The 17967-nt window shown below is 37.0% G+C and overlaps 2 protein-coding genes across 2 annotated transcripts in view; one reads left to right on the forward strand and one right to left on the reverse strand.

Moving 5' to 3' along the window:
• Positions 1-1643: 1643 nt before the first annotated feature.
• rnf5 (ring finger protein 5) lies at positions 1644-14019 on the forward strand. The gene is made up of 6 exons (XM_056240147.1): positions 1644-1918; positions 4994-5012; positions 6052-6164; positions 8252-8306; positions 8585-8693; positions 13675-14019. Exons 1-6 carry the CDS (start codon positions 1719-1721, stop codon positions 13785-13787), a joined length of 609 nt encoding a protein of 202 aa, XP_056096122.1. The 5' UTR covers positions 1644-1718; the 3' UTR covers positions 13788-14019.
• A 2341-nt stretch (positions 14020-16360) lies between these two features.
• The window catches only part of slc44a4 (solute carrier family 44 member 4), a 27990-nt gene continuing 26383 nt past the window's right edge, over positions 16361-17967 (reverse strand). Inside the window, exons 21-22 of the mRNA XM_056240143.1 lie at positions 16739-16823; positions 16361-16652 (exon numbers count right to left, since the gene is read on the reverse strand). Coding sequence (XP_056096118.1) covers positions 16549-16652; positions 16739-16823 — 189 coding nt within the window. The 3' untranslated portion in view covers positions 16361-16548. The remainder of the gene's footprint in view (positions 16653-16738; positions 16824-17967) is intronic.

The raw sequence follows: 17967 nt of genomic DNA on the forward strand, positions 1-17967 counted from the left end.
AAATATTTATATTTGTATTAGAAATGTGTAAATTAACAAAGGACCTTTTGAAATCAAATGAACTGGTGCATAAAATCATTGATTTTAAAAGGTAATTTGTGACATGAATGTGTTGGTTTATTTTCTAAATATTAGATGCATTACAAAGTTTATAAATGATATAGCCTACGCACCAAAACTGAGTTCTACTCTTATTCAGTTCCTTTCTCATTTTCTGCAGCCTCTAAATATCTCTAAAATCAAGTTATGTTTTCTGAAAAAACAGATATTCCCTGACCCTAATAATCAGCAAATACTCACCTGTCATCCTTAAACATCTGTGCTTGATCTGTGTCCAGTCAATGACAGTTTTAATGTTTACAGTATCCGCATTCACAGTGTTACACTCGACCTCTGGCTCAGATCCCTGTAGGAGACTGAAATGTTGTATATTTTCTTTCAGCATCTGCAACTCTACAGTTGTAATATATATATATATATATATATATATATATATATATATATATATATATATATATATATATATATATATATATATATATATATATATATATATATATATATATATATATATATTCTAATCTAAAATTGAGATTAAAACATTATATTCAAGCTGACCTTTAACGTCCATCCTTCATGGTGAAAATGGCAAACTCTTGATATGTTGAGGAAAATGAGAATGATAAAAGTGAAGAAAACTCATAAATCCAGTAGTTCAAACTGAAAAGGTTTGTGTTTGTTCTTTGTTTCTTCTCTTATAAAGGCACATATTGATTCTGAATTGTAACCAGGAGAGGGCAGCATAAGTTCTGGATCTGAACTAACATAAAATTATAACATAAAAATATCTTTCAAGATCGTTCTGCTAACTTTCCCACGAAGTAACGAAAATGTTATTTCTGAATGTTCTCTAAACGTTCAGTTTAAAACGATGTTTTTCTTAGTAATTCAAACGCTAAGTGAACATTACATTTTGCAAACGTAATGGGAATGTTGTTTTAAATGTTCCCTGAAACTAGTATAACATTTAAAAATTTAGTTGACGATGTCAACTAAACTGTTGACATTTCAGGGAAAAAGTTCCATTAACGATAGGATATTTGTGCTAATGTTTTAAGAACATTATTAGATCATTTTGAACCAATGTTAACATTACTGACAGAACGTTTGTTCGTAACTTTGGGAGAACGTTTCCTGTAAACTGGGATTACAGAACCCATTGCATTAAAGGTTTGTGGTTTTTAGGGCGTCTATAGTTTTGAGGGCGTCTATAGTTTTGAGGTTATATGCTAGGCTACAAATCAGAAGAAAAAAATTAATAGGCTACATACGTTAAACTATTATAATGATCAAGTGTTTACTCAACAACACCAAAGACGATAGTAACTTTGAACACACACTCATTTTCTTTTCTCTTTTCTTTTCTTGTTTCGTTCTTTCCAAATTTTGTAATGGGAATGTTACACTGTGCAGTAATGATTGAACTTGTTTAATATGATGTAATTTTGATGGAAATGTTCTAGATTTCTAAAAGATGTGTGTTTGCACCATAGTCATTTTTCTTGAAATATTATTTTTAAAAAGAAAGAAAAACAAACACCTATGTCGCGTAAGCGGAAGTGCTGTAGCGGAGTGGGAGGGGCTTGTGACTGGCATCGTCACGTCCGCGCGAGAGCGAGAAACAGGAGTGTACGCGCAGTGAGTGAGAGCGCGAGAGGATGGAGGCCGCAGAGCAGCAGCGGAGCTCGAGTGACGGCGCGACCGCCAGAGGAGCGGGTGTCCCGGGCAGCGGAGGCGGCGCAGGGCCCGGAGGAAGCGCGGAAGGCGAGCGGGACAGAGATCGAGCCACTTTCGAGTGTAACATCTGCCTGGACACCGCCCGAGATGCGGTCATCAGCCTCTGCGGACACCTGTTCTGGTACAGCTGATCGATAATCGATCACCATCAATATCATAACAGCAGGAGCCTAAACAACACACACAGCATGACAGTGAGGAAATGATTGACAGCGAGACCCTTTACCATAGCAACCAAACCTACTTGTACTGATAATACCTGTTATTGTTATTTACTCACGTAAAACTGCAGCAACACAACATGTCAAAGAACAACAGTCAATGATTGACAGTCTGACATGTTGACAGGGAAGAATATGTTCTCATTAATTCACCATGGTTATTATCAATCACTTGGCCTACTTCAGTTACTGTTGTTGTCATGTAGTAACGGTTTATCTTCCTTCACTGACATAGACTTATACACGAGATACACTGAACTTTCTTTAAAGTACATTACAACATCATTTAAATACCATGGTGTACAGTACAGTACAGTACCATAGTAATACTGAACCGTGGTAACACCACAGTAAGGACATAGTTACTGCAGTTGTTGTTATTATAGTAAAATTGTGGTAAACATGAAGTCAGTATGACTGAAATATTCAGAATGAGCACCTGCGTTATTATGCTATGATTTTGCAGTAGTAAAATCACATTATTTCTTGTTCTTCTGTGGTGATTTGGTGCAGAACTGGTCACTCTTGTTTTGATTGACAGGGTGATTTTTCAGCGTGTTTAAGTGTGTATTGCTGTGTGAAGCTCCTCATGACACATTCATCTGAGAGCTTATAACATTGTAATGCCTGACATATGACATAATAGTCAGACAAATTAATTAATTAATGAATCGATTGATTGATTTTTTTAAAACCTTTTGATGACATCTAAAGAAAGTTTACGTATGTGTTTATCAGGCTTTTACTCATATAGTCTGATATAGCGAGAATATGGAGCAAAAATATGCAGATGTTGATGTTTAAATGGACAAAACACAACATAAAATGCAGATTAATATCAATATCTGCCAATAATGTCTTAAGATGAAATGCTTATTATTATGATAAAAGCTCTGTAGGTTTTAAACATAATGCAATGCAATACAATGATGATTGAGAGATGAACTAATAAACCTTCCTCATACGCCTGATGATCATATTTGATACTCATAATTTTGATAATAAATGATGATGGATAAACAAGTAAACCTCCTTCAGTCCAGCTGAAATATTACTAACAATATCAAAGTTATTCTTGCGTTTCCTTGATAAAATCAGGGCAGATTTGACACAGAAAGACTCGTGAAGCTCGAGCTGAAGGGCGTTTGTACACTTATATTACAAGACTTTTACTGGATAAAAGAGTCTGAACTGTCAATCAGAGACAGGAGTGAGAGATTGTGTGCGACAGCAAAGATAAGATCATTTACAGGCCTTAGATATTCATGTATTAAATATGAAACTTTAAGTAACTTTTAGTGTGTTTCAGCCAGGGAAGTTTCTCTCTCTTTCAGTAATAAACGACAGATAGAAATCAGAACAAACAAACATGTGTGACTGTGTTCCTCACTCGCTCATGCAAAGGCTTGATGAGTTAATGTGATTAAAGCATGTTGTTTTCTGCTGGACTCGTGTTCATGTGTGACTGTAGCTTCGCTCGGACCAGATCTTCATGTGCGTTTAGTGCCGTTCGCGTGAGATTATCAGGTTAATGAGAGATTAGACTCCACAGGAGGATTGAGGAAGAGTAAGAATAGATGCACACGTAACACTGACCCCTGTGTGTGCGACCCTTCATTCGTCATGTTTGTTTTGTAGATTTGCAGATGTTGTGGATTGTGTTTATGATTGTGTGCATGACAAACATCTCTTAGTTATTCAATATTTAGGCAACAAACCCATCAGAAGTATTTTTTTCCATTCATTTCTCCCATGGGGAGTTTAAAATAGCCTTTGTTAAAGCATTATAAGCTGATACGAGGAGAATCATAACACTACAAACTGATTTGAAGCCAAAAATATTTGAAAATCTGACAAAAATACAAAGACTGTGAACTTAATGGCTTTACTGAGGGAAAGAACTACAATCCCATGAAGCATTGCGATGGAGAAATATAAAACTACTCATTTACAAATGTTGATTGTATATGTATAAAAACAAGATATTATAAGTTTATTGCAAAATATTCATATCTATTTAAGTATTTTGAGAGTGTAGAGATGAATGTTCGCTTCGTGCTTCATGGGAGTGGGAGGAGCTAAAGAGATCTCTTAACTCTCTGATTGGTGGAATTTTCTGGGTCATCATGGGTAATGTAGTTTTTCACCAGGAACTCCATTGTTAAACTCAATTGTTTTAAATAAAGCTTCAGCAGAAGCAAATAGCATCGATTAACAACCTCGTCGTAGCTCACAGTAGGTTTGACTTTAAAGGTTTATAAGTTCAAAATGGAGAAAATGAATGAGTTTTTACTTCCGGTACCGGACTATATTATGCTATAAAATATAATACATAAAGTAGTTGTAAAATTATTTCAATGAATCTGCACTTTGAAATTGTTTTCATGACAATTGAAAACATTTATTCCCCAATCTCATGACTATAATTCTCTTTTTTTACTGTGATATTTCAATATTTTTTACATTACTGTAATAATAATAGAAAATCTTGATTTTCATAGAAACATTATCACGGTGAATGAAATATTAATAGTTCTAAAAAATTCATGTGATGATCTTATTATGCCTTTTGTTTCTCGTGATTTTTAAGGGTGAAATATTACCCAGACGCGTTATCAACAGGTTTCATGAGATTCACCATATTTTATATTCACAACTTATTGTAGCTTTTAATTTTCATTGAGAAATAGGGGAAATATGCAGACAGATATATCGACTATAATTTTCTGTAGCACAGATTACATTACAACTATAAGATTTTACATGAATGCCTTTTATCTGAAGTGACATGCATTGATTGCATTTGATTGGTTAATGCATTCCCTGGGAATCGAACCCATGACCTTGTGTTGCTAGCATCATGCTTTACTGTTTGAGCTACAGGAATACTATTGGCTATTAAAATAACATAAATGTATTAACTAATCTTTGACTTCTCTCTCTGTCTGTCTCTCCTGGTTTGTTGTCTCGTGCAGTTGGCCTTGTCTTCATCAGGTGAGTGTGTGTGTGTGTGTGTGTCATTTGTAGTGCACACTATGATGTTGTGTGATTCACTAGAGTAAAATGACACAGACGTTGAAAGCATGAGCGGCTTCACAGAAAGCATCAAACTCTTGTTACAGTATTGCAGATAACTAATATGACGATAGACATTATACAGTGTATTATATCTGTTCATACTGAGTGAGTGGGATTACATGCTTACACATAATTAGATAATAAAAGTTTATAATGTACAGTAGAAACTGTTTAATAATTAATGAATAATGTACAGTCAGTCATCTTATTTTATATATCTATATTTTTACTTGAGTAATACTTTTATTCATCAAGGTCGCATTAAATTGATCAAAAGTTACGGAAAATCTATTTATAATGTTACAAAAGGTTATATTTCAAACAAATGCTTTACAGGTGAAACTGGAAAAATTAGAATATGGTGCAAAAGTTCATTTATTTCAGTAACTCAACTTAAAAGGTGAAACTAATATATTATATAGACTCATTACATGCAAAGTGAGATATTTCAAGCCTTTATTGGTTATAATTTTGATGATTATGGCTTATAAAAACCCCAAATTCAAAATTAGAATTGAATTTCTAGAGCTGTAAGCCATAATCTGTAAGCCATAATCATCAAAATGATAACAAATAAAGGCTTGAAATATCTCACTTTGCATGTAATGAGTCTATATAATATATTAGTTTCACCTTTTAAGTTGAATTACTGAAATAAATGAACTTTTGCACCATATTCTAATTTTTCGAGTTTCACCTGTATTGTGTCTTGAGCATCAGATCATCATATTAGAGTGATTTCTGAAGGATCATGTGACACTGAAGACTGGAGTAATGATGCTGAAAATGCAGCTTTGATCACTGGAATAAATTACACTTTACTATATATTCACATAGAAAACAACTGATTTACATTGCTATAATATTTCAGATTTTTACTGTATTTTTGATCAAATAAACGCAGCTTTGCTGAGCAGAAGAGACTCTTACAGGATCAGTGTCGTGTGTGTTTCAGTGGCTGGAGACGCGTCCCAGCAGGCAGCAGTGTCCCGTGTGTAAAGCAGGAATCAGTCGAGATAAAGTCATTCCTCTGTACGGCCGTGGCAGCACCAGTCAGGAGGATCCCAGGTACTCACTCGTGCCCTAACTAGTGCACTCACTCTCACTGCATACTGCCTTACTGACTGGATGGTTTCACAAAGCTGTTTTAGACCGGTCTATAGTGTTGACAAGTCTAAAATTAGCCCACAGACTAGTCTAATGCAAGTTAGACTGTTTCACAAAAATAAAGACTGACTTAATTTAGACCAAAAAAATTAGACGCCCACAGGCTAACTTAGGGCTAAGACTCTGTTACCTTGGCAACCAGCAGTAACAATCAGTTTCATTACAAAAATTGTGAACGCAGCATATATGTTACCGTGGCAACCAGCAGTAACAACCACTTACATTACAAAGATTGTGAACGCAGCATATATGTTACAGTGACAACCAGCAGTAACAACCACTTACATTACAAAGATTGTGAGCACAGCATATATGTTACCGTGGCAACCAGCAGTAACAACCACTTACATTACAAACATTGTGAACGCAGCGTATATGTTACCGTGACAACCAGTTACATTACAAACAGCCGAAAGAAAAGGGGAAATGAGCGACACCTGTGAGACGCATGTGTGTGTGCTTTGGGTCACATGAAGGATTGAGAAATTAATGAATAATTAATGTTAATAAATAACCATCAAAACCAGTGGGGATTTTAAGAATCCAGGTTAGTTTGTAGTGCTGGGCCAGGGTTATTATGGTTAACTACAACTATTAAAAACATTTGTGTAATAATTGAAATAAATCTGAAATTAAATGAAAGTGGAGTCAGTTGAGACCGTAGGTAATATTAAAGGGGTCATATAATGCCATTTTTGTACAAGCTAATATGATTCTTTAGGGTCTAAATTAAAAGTTTGTAATATACTTTAATAAAAAATTCTCATTAGTATTGTAAGAAAACACTTATTTTGCCTGGTCAAAAACAGCTCTGTTTTCAGCACGCCGTTTCAGTGTATATGACTTTAAATGATCATGAGCTTTGCTGACTCCGCCCCTCTGTTCTATGCATACACGTTTGTAACACAATAACACAATAACACAATAACCATAACGTGTTGTTCATTATAAACGTGGGATTATGAATTATATTGAGAACGTCGTACATAGAAAACATGCAGTAATGTACCCTGAGTGTAAACCTTAGACGCATTCATCGTGAAGCGATTTGCAAAGATATAAATATTAATATAAAGTTTAATAAAACGTTACACTCACTTCAGTTCTTCTGGAGGTTCAGCAGGAACACGAATATCTGGTACCGATTCTTTATTCATGAGCAGCTTCTTAGCAAAACCAGCTTTATACTGATCCTCGTTTATAAAGCAGTCTGCTGAGAAATGATTCATGCAAACATGAACGCATTGACGTTGCTCGTGGGGAATATTCCCTTCGAAAACAAACTCAGCCACTGCGTCTTCAGCGGTTCGGATTTAGGAACATTAAAATGACTGTGTTCGTTATTACACCGAAGAACAGAACACCACAATCGCTTAGACACCATTCTGCTCATAGACAGTGCTCCAGCATATCAACAATGACCGCGCCGGTCCGCGCAGACTATGATTGACAGCTCACTCATGAGCGAGGGCGGGTCTGTGTTGAAACGCGCCTATCAAATCAACAATCGCGGGAGGGGCTTCCGACCGTGTGACGTCACAGGCTCGAACGGCTCGATTTGAGGCAGGGGAAAACATATAAGGAGATTAAAACAAAACCACTGGATGGATTTTTATCATTATATGATGTTTGTGTACAGGCACTGCCAACACACATTTCAGTACAATCAACTTGTAAAAGTGCATGTACCATTATATGACCCCTTTAATAATATTTTATTCATATTTTATAAGTGTTTGTTTAATACCCTGTTTCTGCTGTAAAAGGATTTGTTATACTGTTTATTTCTATTTTCTACTTTTATTCTAATGTGTATTTGATTTGATTGCATGTGTTTATGATTAGAATAACAGCGGTCAGCAAGAAGAAACGATTTATTTAGTTATTTGCATTGTGCTTGAGAGAGAGACTGTGTTTGTTGTGATTGTATCTGCAGGCTGATGGTTTTACTCATTTGAATAGTGTGTGTGTGTGTGTGTGTGTTACAGATTGAAAACGCCACCACGACCTCAGGGTCAAAGGACAGAGCCCGAGAGCAGAGGGGTGAGCGACTGTCCTGACATCATTATGGTGTGGTTATGAATGTATTATTAATGTGATCATATCTCTCTCTCTCTCTCTCTCTCTCTCTCTCTCTCTCTCTCTCTCTCTCTCTCTCTCTCTCTCTCTCTCTCTCTCTCTCTCTCTCTCTCTCCCTCTCTCTCTCTCTCTCCCTCCCGCTCTACCTGTCCCTCTCTCTCTTGCTCTCCCTCTCTCTCTCTCTCTCTCTCCCTCTCTCTCTCTTGCTCTCTCTCTCTCTCTCTCTCTCTCTCGCTCAACAGTTTCAGGGTTTTGGCGACACAGGGTTTCACATGTCGTTTGGGATCGGTGCTTTTCCGTTCGGTTTCTTCACCACAGTCTTTAACGCCAACGACCCCTTCCACAGGCCAGGTCAGTGCTGCTGTCGCTTTATGACACGCTCTCTGTTAAAGTCACGGCATGACAAATGTTATGTGTCTTGATTTTTTGACATATAAGAGTTGTTCCATTAAAACATCCTGCAAGTTTCAGAGCGTTAAAACATCCTCCTCATTATAATAGAGCATTTATTTAATCAATCTCCCAAAACTGCTGGTTTGGATATTGCGGGATCTGTGAGGTAAATATATTTGCATATGAGCCTCCAGTCTATCAGTTATACATCATAGGCCCCGCCCACTGGCTATCATTTGTTTTGTTTGTTTGTGCAAAAAACTTTATTTGCATCATAAGTAGCCATGTTTCCATCCACTTGTCAATCGAATTATCTGAAGTTCGGTAAAAAAACTCATGCGAATAAAGCTGGTGAAAGTGTGTTTCCATCCAACGGCTTTAAAACGGATACAAACCTGTGCGTAATGACGTCACATGCTGTTTTGCGATCAAATTGGTATATCGAATTGATTTGACATTTTAAGGTGTTTCCATTCATTTTCGCACTGAATCGCACAACATTCAAGCCAACATTTGCGAACAAAGTTTTGCTAGACAAAATGGATCGCACCATCTACCAACAAATGATCAATATTGCACAAGTTGTAGCCTAATAGTGCTTATGTGCCAGCTGATAGCGACATGTGTAAGGGATAATGTATAGCGAGGCGGTTGTTAGCCTGAAGGGGTTGTATTCGCTATAACAACCGCCTCGCTATACATTATCCAGCTTATTACATGGCTACCTACCAAATAAATAAATAATTTGATACAAAATATTGATTTAAAAAGGAGTTTACTGATTTAAAAACGATTGTATTCCTTCCGCTACAGTAAATAGTCCGTTCCGTCTCTGAACTGCGTCCATGGCAACGCTCTGTTTTTCATGGCAACGGTGTGTTATACTTAGCAACGGTGTGTTATACTTAGCAACGGTGTGTTATCAAGAAATAACAGACCGCATTCTACATTAGAATTCAAACAAGCCATGTAATAACAAGCTATAATAAGAAAACAACGACGCTATCAACACATTGCTATGATGATGCAGAAGCACGTAAATGCCCGACGACATCGGAGGCGGCCTGTGGTGTGGGAACGACAGCGCTCCATCAGTTCTGGGAGATCGCGGTTCAGAGACACCTCACGGAAACCCTTTGGTTGAAGCATTTTTTTGCTTTGTCCACTTACATCGGCCTTTGTTGACACCCGCCATGTGTGCGCAAACAGAGCGGAAATACTGGGCGAAAATGAACTAAAACTTCTGCTATGTTTTGTGGCGTGTTGCAGCCATAAAAGGACCTAAAACTTAATCGCAATTCATTATTTATTCGGCAAATAACGTTTCATCAGCGTTTATCGCATAAGCCGTATATCGATCAAGATAAAATCCGATGAGACCGAACGTATTTCATTTGAGTCGATATTCATGAAATTCAATCGAATTTGACTGTTTCCGTAAGGCGTTTTTCATTCGATATCACTTAATTCGGATAAAAACGTGTGGATGGAAACTAGGGATGAGTCGCGATCTTCGAATAGTCGAGCTGCGTTCGATCATAAAATTGCTTATTCGAATATCGTTATATTTTCGCGCAATTCCAATGTGACATAATTGACGGCACGCCTACAGTCACAGATCGCCAGCAGGGTATTTTCCTGTCAGGGACACAAGGTGTCACTAACATGAATGAAACCCCCTCCTGCGCGATCTAGGATACCAGCGTTTTATACATAGTGTAAACAAACAACAGAAGAAGAGCATTGTCGTGACCGTTAACTCTGCGCCGAACAGAGGTGGGTAGTAGACTAACCTTTACTGTCTATGGTAGTAGTAACCGTCTATGGTAGTAACAAAGTAGACTACATTTACTTCACTACGTTGGGCGACGTTCCTCTCGTTACTTTATTTTAATGCAATACATGTTGTTAAATGCGTAGTTTATTCCAAGCGCGCTGTGTCTTTTTTATGGGCATGAGCGATGCTCCATTCACAAATGAATCACTCTTTTGAGTCGATTCTGTTCAAAGACTTCATCAAACAAGTTGGCTGATCTGTCTAAATCGGTTCGCGAATCAGTTTGAATGATCTGTTCAGTTCCTCGCGCACTGAATCGCTTTCAATTCACACTCGACACGGAGTCGTAACAGGAAGATTTAAGAACATCAAGAGCGTTGGATGAAGTGGCCGTGGACCTACAGTTTAGTCTAGTGAAAGCAGATCTGCAAATGCATCATATTTTTGCCAGCGATGAAGATCTAGTTGAACATCTTCGTATGCTGTCTGTGAATGAATGATTCCAAAGGACGATACATTCTAGTCAGTGGCGTAACGAGCCAACACCGGGCCCTTATGCAGGATTATCAAGGCGGGCCCCCTACAACACGTGATGACGCAATGTCCACGAGTAGGCTTTTGCATGCAATACGCAAGGAACTGTTTACACCTGGCCACTTCATGCTTTTTCTGTGATCGTATAGCTATCCGATCGTGAAAAGACCAGGTGTAAATTCCCTTCGAAACGCATTCGAGACGGATTTGAATCCGGTCGCTCAAACCACTTCAGGAGGTGGTCTGGGCCGCATTCCAGACGACACTGGACCAGTGGCGTAGGCAGAAATTGTATTTTGGGTGGGCCAGTGAAAATGTGAGTGGGCCTATAGTTTTTCATAGAAAAAAATGACTTCAGTAATAATTAACCTTAGAGAGTAGAAAAATTAATAGACAAACTTCAAAAACAGTTACACCTTTATATTCGGCAAATCATCATGTTCAACCAACAGAGTTTAATAAAGGTTGGACAAACCAGTGTAGACAATAACCTGTCTATTTTATTCAGGCTAGTCAGCAGTGCAAAGACAGTTCACCCGAAAATAAAGTAAGCTAAAATAATAATATCACAGTTAGATCGGCGGGTAAACCCGCGTCAGGCTGATCGGGAGAGAGGGAGCAAGAAGCGGCCGGCGCTTCTAGATGAAGGCAGTGGCGTGTCTTCTTCCTCAACTCTTGCTTTTTTCAAATAGCACATTAAAGAAAGTTGTTTAGCCATTATTGTGGCGCCGACGCCGCTGAGAGTTTTCCTGTCGGAACCCCCAGCAACCATAGCAACCAATAACGTTCCGGAGAGAGGCTTTCTACAACTTGCTTCGACAGTTCCATTTTATTCGGAAAACAAATTAAACACACACAGCAGTCAACAATAAATCAGGTGTATATTAATATATTTTCTTAAATACATTTGAATAAAAATAAACTAAAAATGTATTTTTATCAAACTTGCCTGGGCGGGCCAGTGAGTAATGTGGGCGGGCCAGTGCCACCCTGGCCCAATACTGGCTACGCCCCTGCACTGGACAAGTGTAAATACATCTGGTTGTTGAAACCACATATGTCAATTTTACTCCTCTAAAAATGCTAAAAAAAATAAACGTGTGAGAGCGTGGTATAGGCTATATGTCAGTCAGATACGACGCTTCTGCAACAACACGCATCACCGCAGATGAGCATCTATTCATCAAGCCAACGCACAAACTATCGCAAATCAAAGTGAAAGTAAGTCGCAGACGCTCGCTTAACACACAATCATCTTCATTAAAAGTAAAGAAACGAAATGATCTTACCAGTACTGTTGCCGCTCTCTCTAATTGCGGTCTACGATTTAGACATTTTAGCTGATGATCAATAAAATGCAGCTTATCTGTTGCTTTCGGTGACGTGAACTCTATTAAATCTGCATATAGCGCGGAAATTGAAGATCGGATCTATATCTGTTTTGCAAAAACACATTTATGTGACCAGCTGTAAATGGAATCGTTTTGATAAATCAGTAGCTATCCGATCTGAGAAAACGCATGAAGTGGCGCGCGCGTGTAACGTTAAACAGCCGACCCAGGGATTCCCCAGTCCCAGCTCAAAACAAATTACACCAAAATCCATGATTGTTCGTTTCACACATGTATTTAATGATCTGTAAAATATGTTGTTGTCATTATATATTTAAAACAAAATCGTGATAAAGTAAAATGCGATCAAACTAAAAGTAGTAATCTGCGATAGGGGGCCCCGGCTGTCAATCAATATCTTCCAGTCAAGCGGGCCCCTGATTGGTCCGGGCCCGTAAGCAACCGCGTACCCTGCTTACCGATAGTTACGCCACTGATTCTAGTTAATTTCATTCAGGTAATACATTTTACAACCGACGTAACAGATTATTACTCGACGATAGCACTACAAGTATGATGACATTATCCGTTTTTTGGACATATACATTCATTTATAGGCTACATTAAATAAGCTACCATTGTCCACAGTTTATGAAATGAACACCCGCCATTCCGCGGTAATGTGTGTGTATTGCGCAGTGGCACACGAATAGTTTTGATTCAAACTAATTTGTTTAAAAAGTAACGTTTTTGCAGTAACAAGGCAGGTTTGCATAAAATCATTATGACATTATTTTTTTTTATCTAACGAGCATCTGGTTTGGCGATGCAAAAACGGACTGTCGTATATTGTTTTTTTCTTATATGTTAACTACCAGTATGTTAAAAAAAACGACGAAAACATGTTAATTGTTCGAATAATAAACAGTTTGTTTGATGACAAATCGCTAAAGATGAAATTGGCCTCCGTTTCTGTCATTGTGAGTGTGCGTTTTTCCCCCTTGTTTTTTTCGATTTTCGAACGATAATCGAATTTGCTCCTCGATTTTCCATTGTCATTTTTGGCAGAAATTCACACCCCTAATGGAAACACAGCTAGTGAACCTCAAGGAACATTAAAATATTTGTACAAATCCGTGTCATGACCCCTTTAAGGTTGTATTGTTAAAATATAAGCTTTAAGTTGATGTCAGGATTCATGTATGCTCTCAGTCAAAGGTGTTTGGTGGGTTTCTAAAGCCTTTTGCCTTCATCTGTGTGTGTGTGTGTGTGTGTGTGTGTGTGTGTGTGTGTTCAGATCCTCATTATGATCATCAAGGCAACGGCAATCCCAACAACGGCAACAACTGGCAGGACTCGCTCTTCCTCTTCCTGGCCATCTTCTTCTTCTTCTGGCTGCTGAGTGTGTGAGTGCTTCAGATGATGGACGAGGACACTGTCTCGTGTGTGTGCTTTCAGAAGATGAACTCCTGTCTGTCTGTGTCTCATATCCATATATACACACACACACTCTCTCTCACTCACACTCTCGCATACACACATACATTCTCACTCGCACACACACACTCACACACATCAGTGTTGAGAGACAGTATTAATGTAGATGAAACACTACAGCCGTTGATGAATCTCACCAGAACATCTCATGTTTCTCCTGAATGAATGCAGAGAGAAATACATCGAGCTTAAAGAAACTTATTTCAATAAACCTGCAATCTGAAATTATTTTCATGACGATTAAACAGAAACACATTCATATGGAAGCTTGTTTCCGCCACAGAATGAAAAATAAGTCACAATTACCTTTTTTATTTTTCATTCTGATATAATTGCGTGTTATAAAGTCAGAATTGTGTGTTATAAAGTCAGAATTGTGAGATATAAACTATTCTGAGGGGGAAAAGTCAGTCTTTTCCCCCCTTAGAATTGGCCTGATAACTCGCAATTGCGAGTTTATATCTCACAATTCTGAGAAAAGATGTCAGAATTTCGAAATATAAACTCGCAATTATGTTATAAAGTCAGAATTGTGTTATGTAAACTCGCAATTGTGAGATAAAAAGTCGCAATTATTTATTTATTTATTTATTTATTTATTTTAATTCAGTGGCGGAAACAAGCTTCCATACATTCATCCCCAAATTCTCATTACTTTAAAGTGTTGTTTTTACCGTAGTAATATATAAAGATCATGATCATCATGGTACTAAGAATAGTCTTAATTTAATGTGGAGTGATTAATTGTCATGAAAATGCACACGTTCATTCTCATAATGTATTTTCCTTCTTGTGATTTTTGGGGTGAAATATTACCCAGACTCATTCACCACTCTTTGTAGCTTTTCAATTTCATGCCAAAGAAGTTTATAAACGAGAGAAACGTGAAGGCAGATGTGTGGATTTATGGATGCGTTCGGTGGGATCGTATTACAGGAATCACAATTTAATCTTTTTTTTTTTTTTTTTATCCTTAAAATCGTACAAGCCGGTTCTGAAACATTTGATTTTGGAGTGAAATTTGACCTGAACATGTTTTTGTGAGATTCACCCATTGTGTTCAATGTTCAGGTTTAGCTTTAGCCTCACAGACGCACACTAGTCATAAGCTAATCTAGACTCTGACGCGGCGAGTTCCGGTCGAGATGCGGTTCAGACCCGGATGGAGGTTCAGGAAGTGTTTCCACAACAGGTTTATCTGCCGTGTGTTTGTTGTGTAAAGCAGACATGACCGCTAACATCATAACTGTTATTAATCACCTTATTATGAGTTAACACGCATTCAGTTATGATTGACAGGGGGAATGAGTGATTTGAGTAAATATATTATTGTCACAGATGAGAAACTTATGAAAATGAAAAAAGTGAATTTAATTTTCATCCTGCTAATGTGACATGCGAGTGTTGGGGAGCGTCAGCTACTCGTGTGTGTGTGTGTGTATATATGGATATTGTATTATATGATGTTTTTAAACGTCTCTCTGTCATTGGCTGTGACGTTGATTGACAGCCGAGAGGTGATGGTTTGTAATCCTGTTGGTTTTAACTGTTTTGTCAGTGTAACAAACATCCTGTGAAAAAGATTGTTTATTTCCTCTCGCTGCAGTGATTGGCCGGTTTGAACTTCTTGTCTAAAGACTGGCCACGCCCACTTTTATGATGTCACACAGTGCAGGTCGTGTTGATTGGCTGCTCGGCAGTAAAAGTGGGTGGGGTTTACGGTCAGAATCCGTTGATTCTTACTGGATGATTTAGGGTGACTTTAGTTAAAATTGCTCTTGTTTGTCTTTCCTTTTTGCATATCACTGGTTAATTATGTTTGTAACAAGCCTTTTTTGCCATAAAAGTCTTTTGGTAGCTAAATTGCATATTATTATTGTGCATATGGGCCAGAAACTAAAGTGGGTGTGGGCACTTGATAAATAAACATTTAATACAACTGGTGTGGTTATTTTTTATAGTAAAGTAGATTATATATTATAAGTGTGTGTATATATGGATGTGTGTTGAAACTGATGGCAAATATATAAAAGAAAATAAGCACCTGTTAATATGCAACGTTTTTATTAGATTTATCTATATATGTTTAAATAAATATTCAGTTAATTTCCAGTTTACACTAAATCAAACAACCAAAATAAAAATCATAAAAAAACAGTGTGAAACGAGCATGAACTACTGTAACTATAAAACATTCACAACTAAGGCTTTCTTTCCTTCATGTGTATGGAGTTTCTTATATTAGACTGTATTTTATTTTCTATTACAAAGTAAAAAATAAATAAAAATGTGGCTTTAAAAACAGTACAGTCGTTTTGGAAGAACTTTTTGTTAGTTAAAACATTCAATTATACGTGCAATATAGTTTCACTGTGCATATCTTACTAAAAAACACAGAATAAAAGGCTGATAATAAAGGCTTTGGCTCACAGACGTCATTCAAATGCACTGAAAGATCCTCAGTTTGGTTTCTTGAACAAAGTGTGAAAAATAAACTCACACACATTCACAGGCACTTCTTCAGTAAAATCAGTAAAAATGAACTCTTGAGATGTTGAGTCTCGATAACATCTAAAAAATAAAATGTAAATGGGGAATAACGATGTTTAAAAGTGTCTGGGATCTTGAAAGTGACGGTGCGTGAGGATGAAGACTGAGACCTTCATCATCTTCATCATGTCTTGGGCTGCTTGTTCTTCTTGTTGAGGATCTTCATCAGGTTCTTGGACATGAAGTAGGGTTTCTCTGCACTGCCGTCGTTGCGCTCCAGATCCTCCACTGAACACACACACACACACACACACACTGTTATCATGGTCACATGAGCTGTGAAACGACAGGTATCTTGTAGAGGAGGCACTCACAGAAGCACAGGAACAGTGTGTCCACACCCATGTTATACACACTGAAGAAGCCGTGAGCGATCAGATACGCCCCGAACACCACCGTCTGTCAGCACACACACACACACACACACACGTCACTTCTCAAGACATTTCACTTTACAGCTGATTACAAAATCAAAGTACATTTTTGTCATAATTTTGGCTTTTTATGTTGTTATTATGACTTCGTACGTCAATTTTGTACGTCAACTTGTGTCATAATTAAGATATAAGCCAAAATTATGACTTGGTATGTGATAATTTTACCGTTTCATGTAAATGTTGACTTAATATGTGAATTTCAACTTGTCATAATTTTGACTTTTTGACTTAAAAAGTCATAATTATGAGTCTAAATTATGACATACCAAGTCAAAATTATGTTATTTTGACTTATGTCATAATTTCGAATTAGTATGTCAATTTCAACTTGTGACTTGAATTGAGTGAAAAAAGGGGATTTAAAGAGTCAAAATCATGACATGATTATTGTATACTTTGTCAATATTATGACATTGCGTATTTAGTCAAAACTGACAGTCAAAAAGTCATACTAAATTGAAATTGACAAAAAACATTCATGACTTAAAAAAAGTCATGATTTGTAATGTCATATATTAGACTATAGGCTTTTTTGTCATAATTGACTTATTTAAATAAAAAAAATGGATAAAACTATTTTTATTTTTCCTGAAAGTAGTTTTAAATAAATTGTTTTTCGATTTTTAGCAAAAACACATTTTGCATAAAAATTCAGGCTATTTTACATGCAGATGTTTTACTTTTTGTAAAGTAAAAAAAATACTGTAATGCAAAGATTTTGCTTAAATCAACAAAATTCATTAAATGCACGACATCAAATAAACTGTTGATTCCTTGAGAAAGAGAACAGGACTAATCATCAAATAATGTCACAATACAAAAAAAGTTAAAGAAAATAAAGTCTATTTTAGGACCAATAAGCAAAATTTAATTTCTTATTTCTTTCTTTTGGTTTTCGGGCTGAAATAGTTGTCAGGTTTAGTGAGATATTCATTCCATATTAAATACATGCAAGACCAATCAGAATTCAGTATGCAAATTTGATGACATCATAACGTCAGTTAGATATTGAATGCAAATCAATGGTTTAACTGAAATCTCTTTACAGTGTAATGTTTATAGAGAGCGTGCATGAAGCGATGCGAGCGGGACTGAGGTCTGTGTGT

The sequence above is a fragment of the Rhinichthys klamathensis genome, unplaced genomic scaffold, assembly GCF_029890125.1.
Source record: "Rhinichthys klamathensis goyatoka isolate OS25496 unplaced genomic scaffold, OSU_Roscu_1.1 h1tg000582l_1, whole genome shotgun sequence".
NCBI classification, from domain to species: domain Eukaryota; kingdom Metazoa; phylum Chordata; class Actinopteri; order Cypriniformes; family Leuciscidae; genus Rhinichthys; species Rhinichthys klamathensis.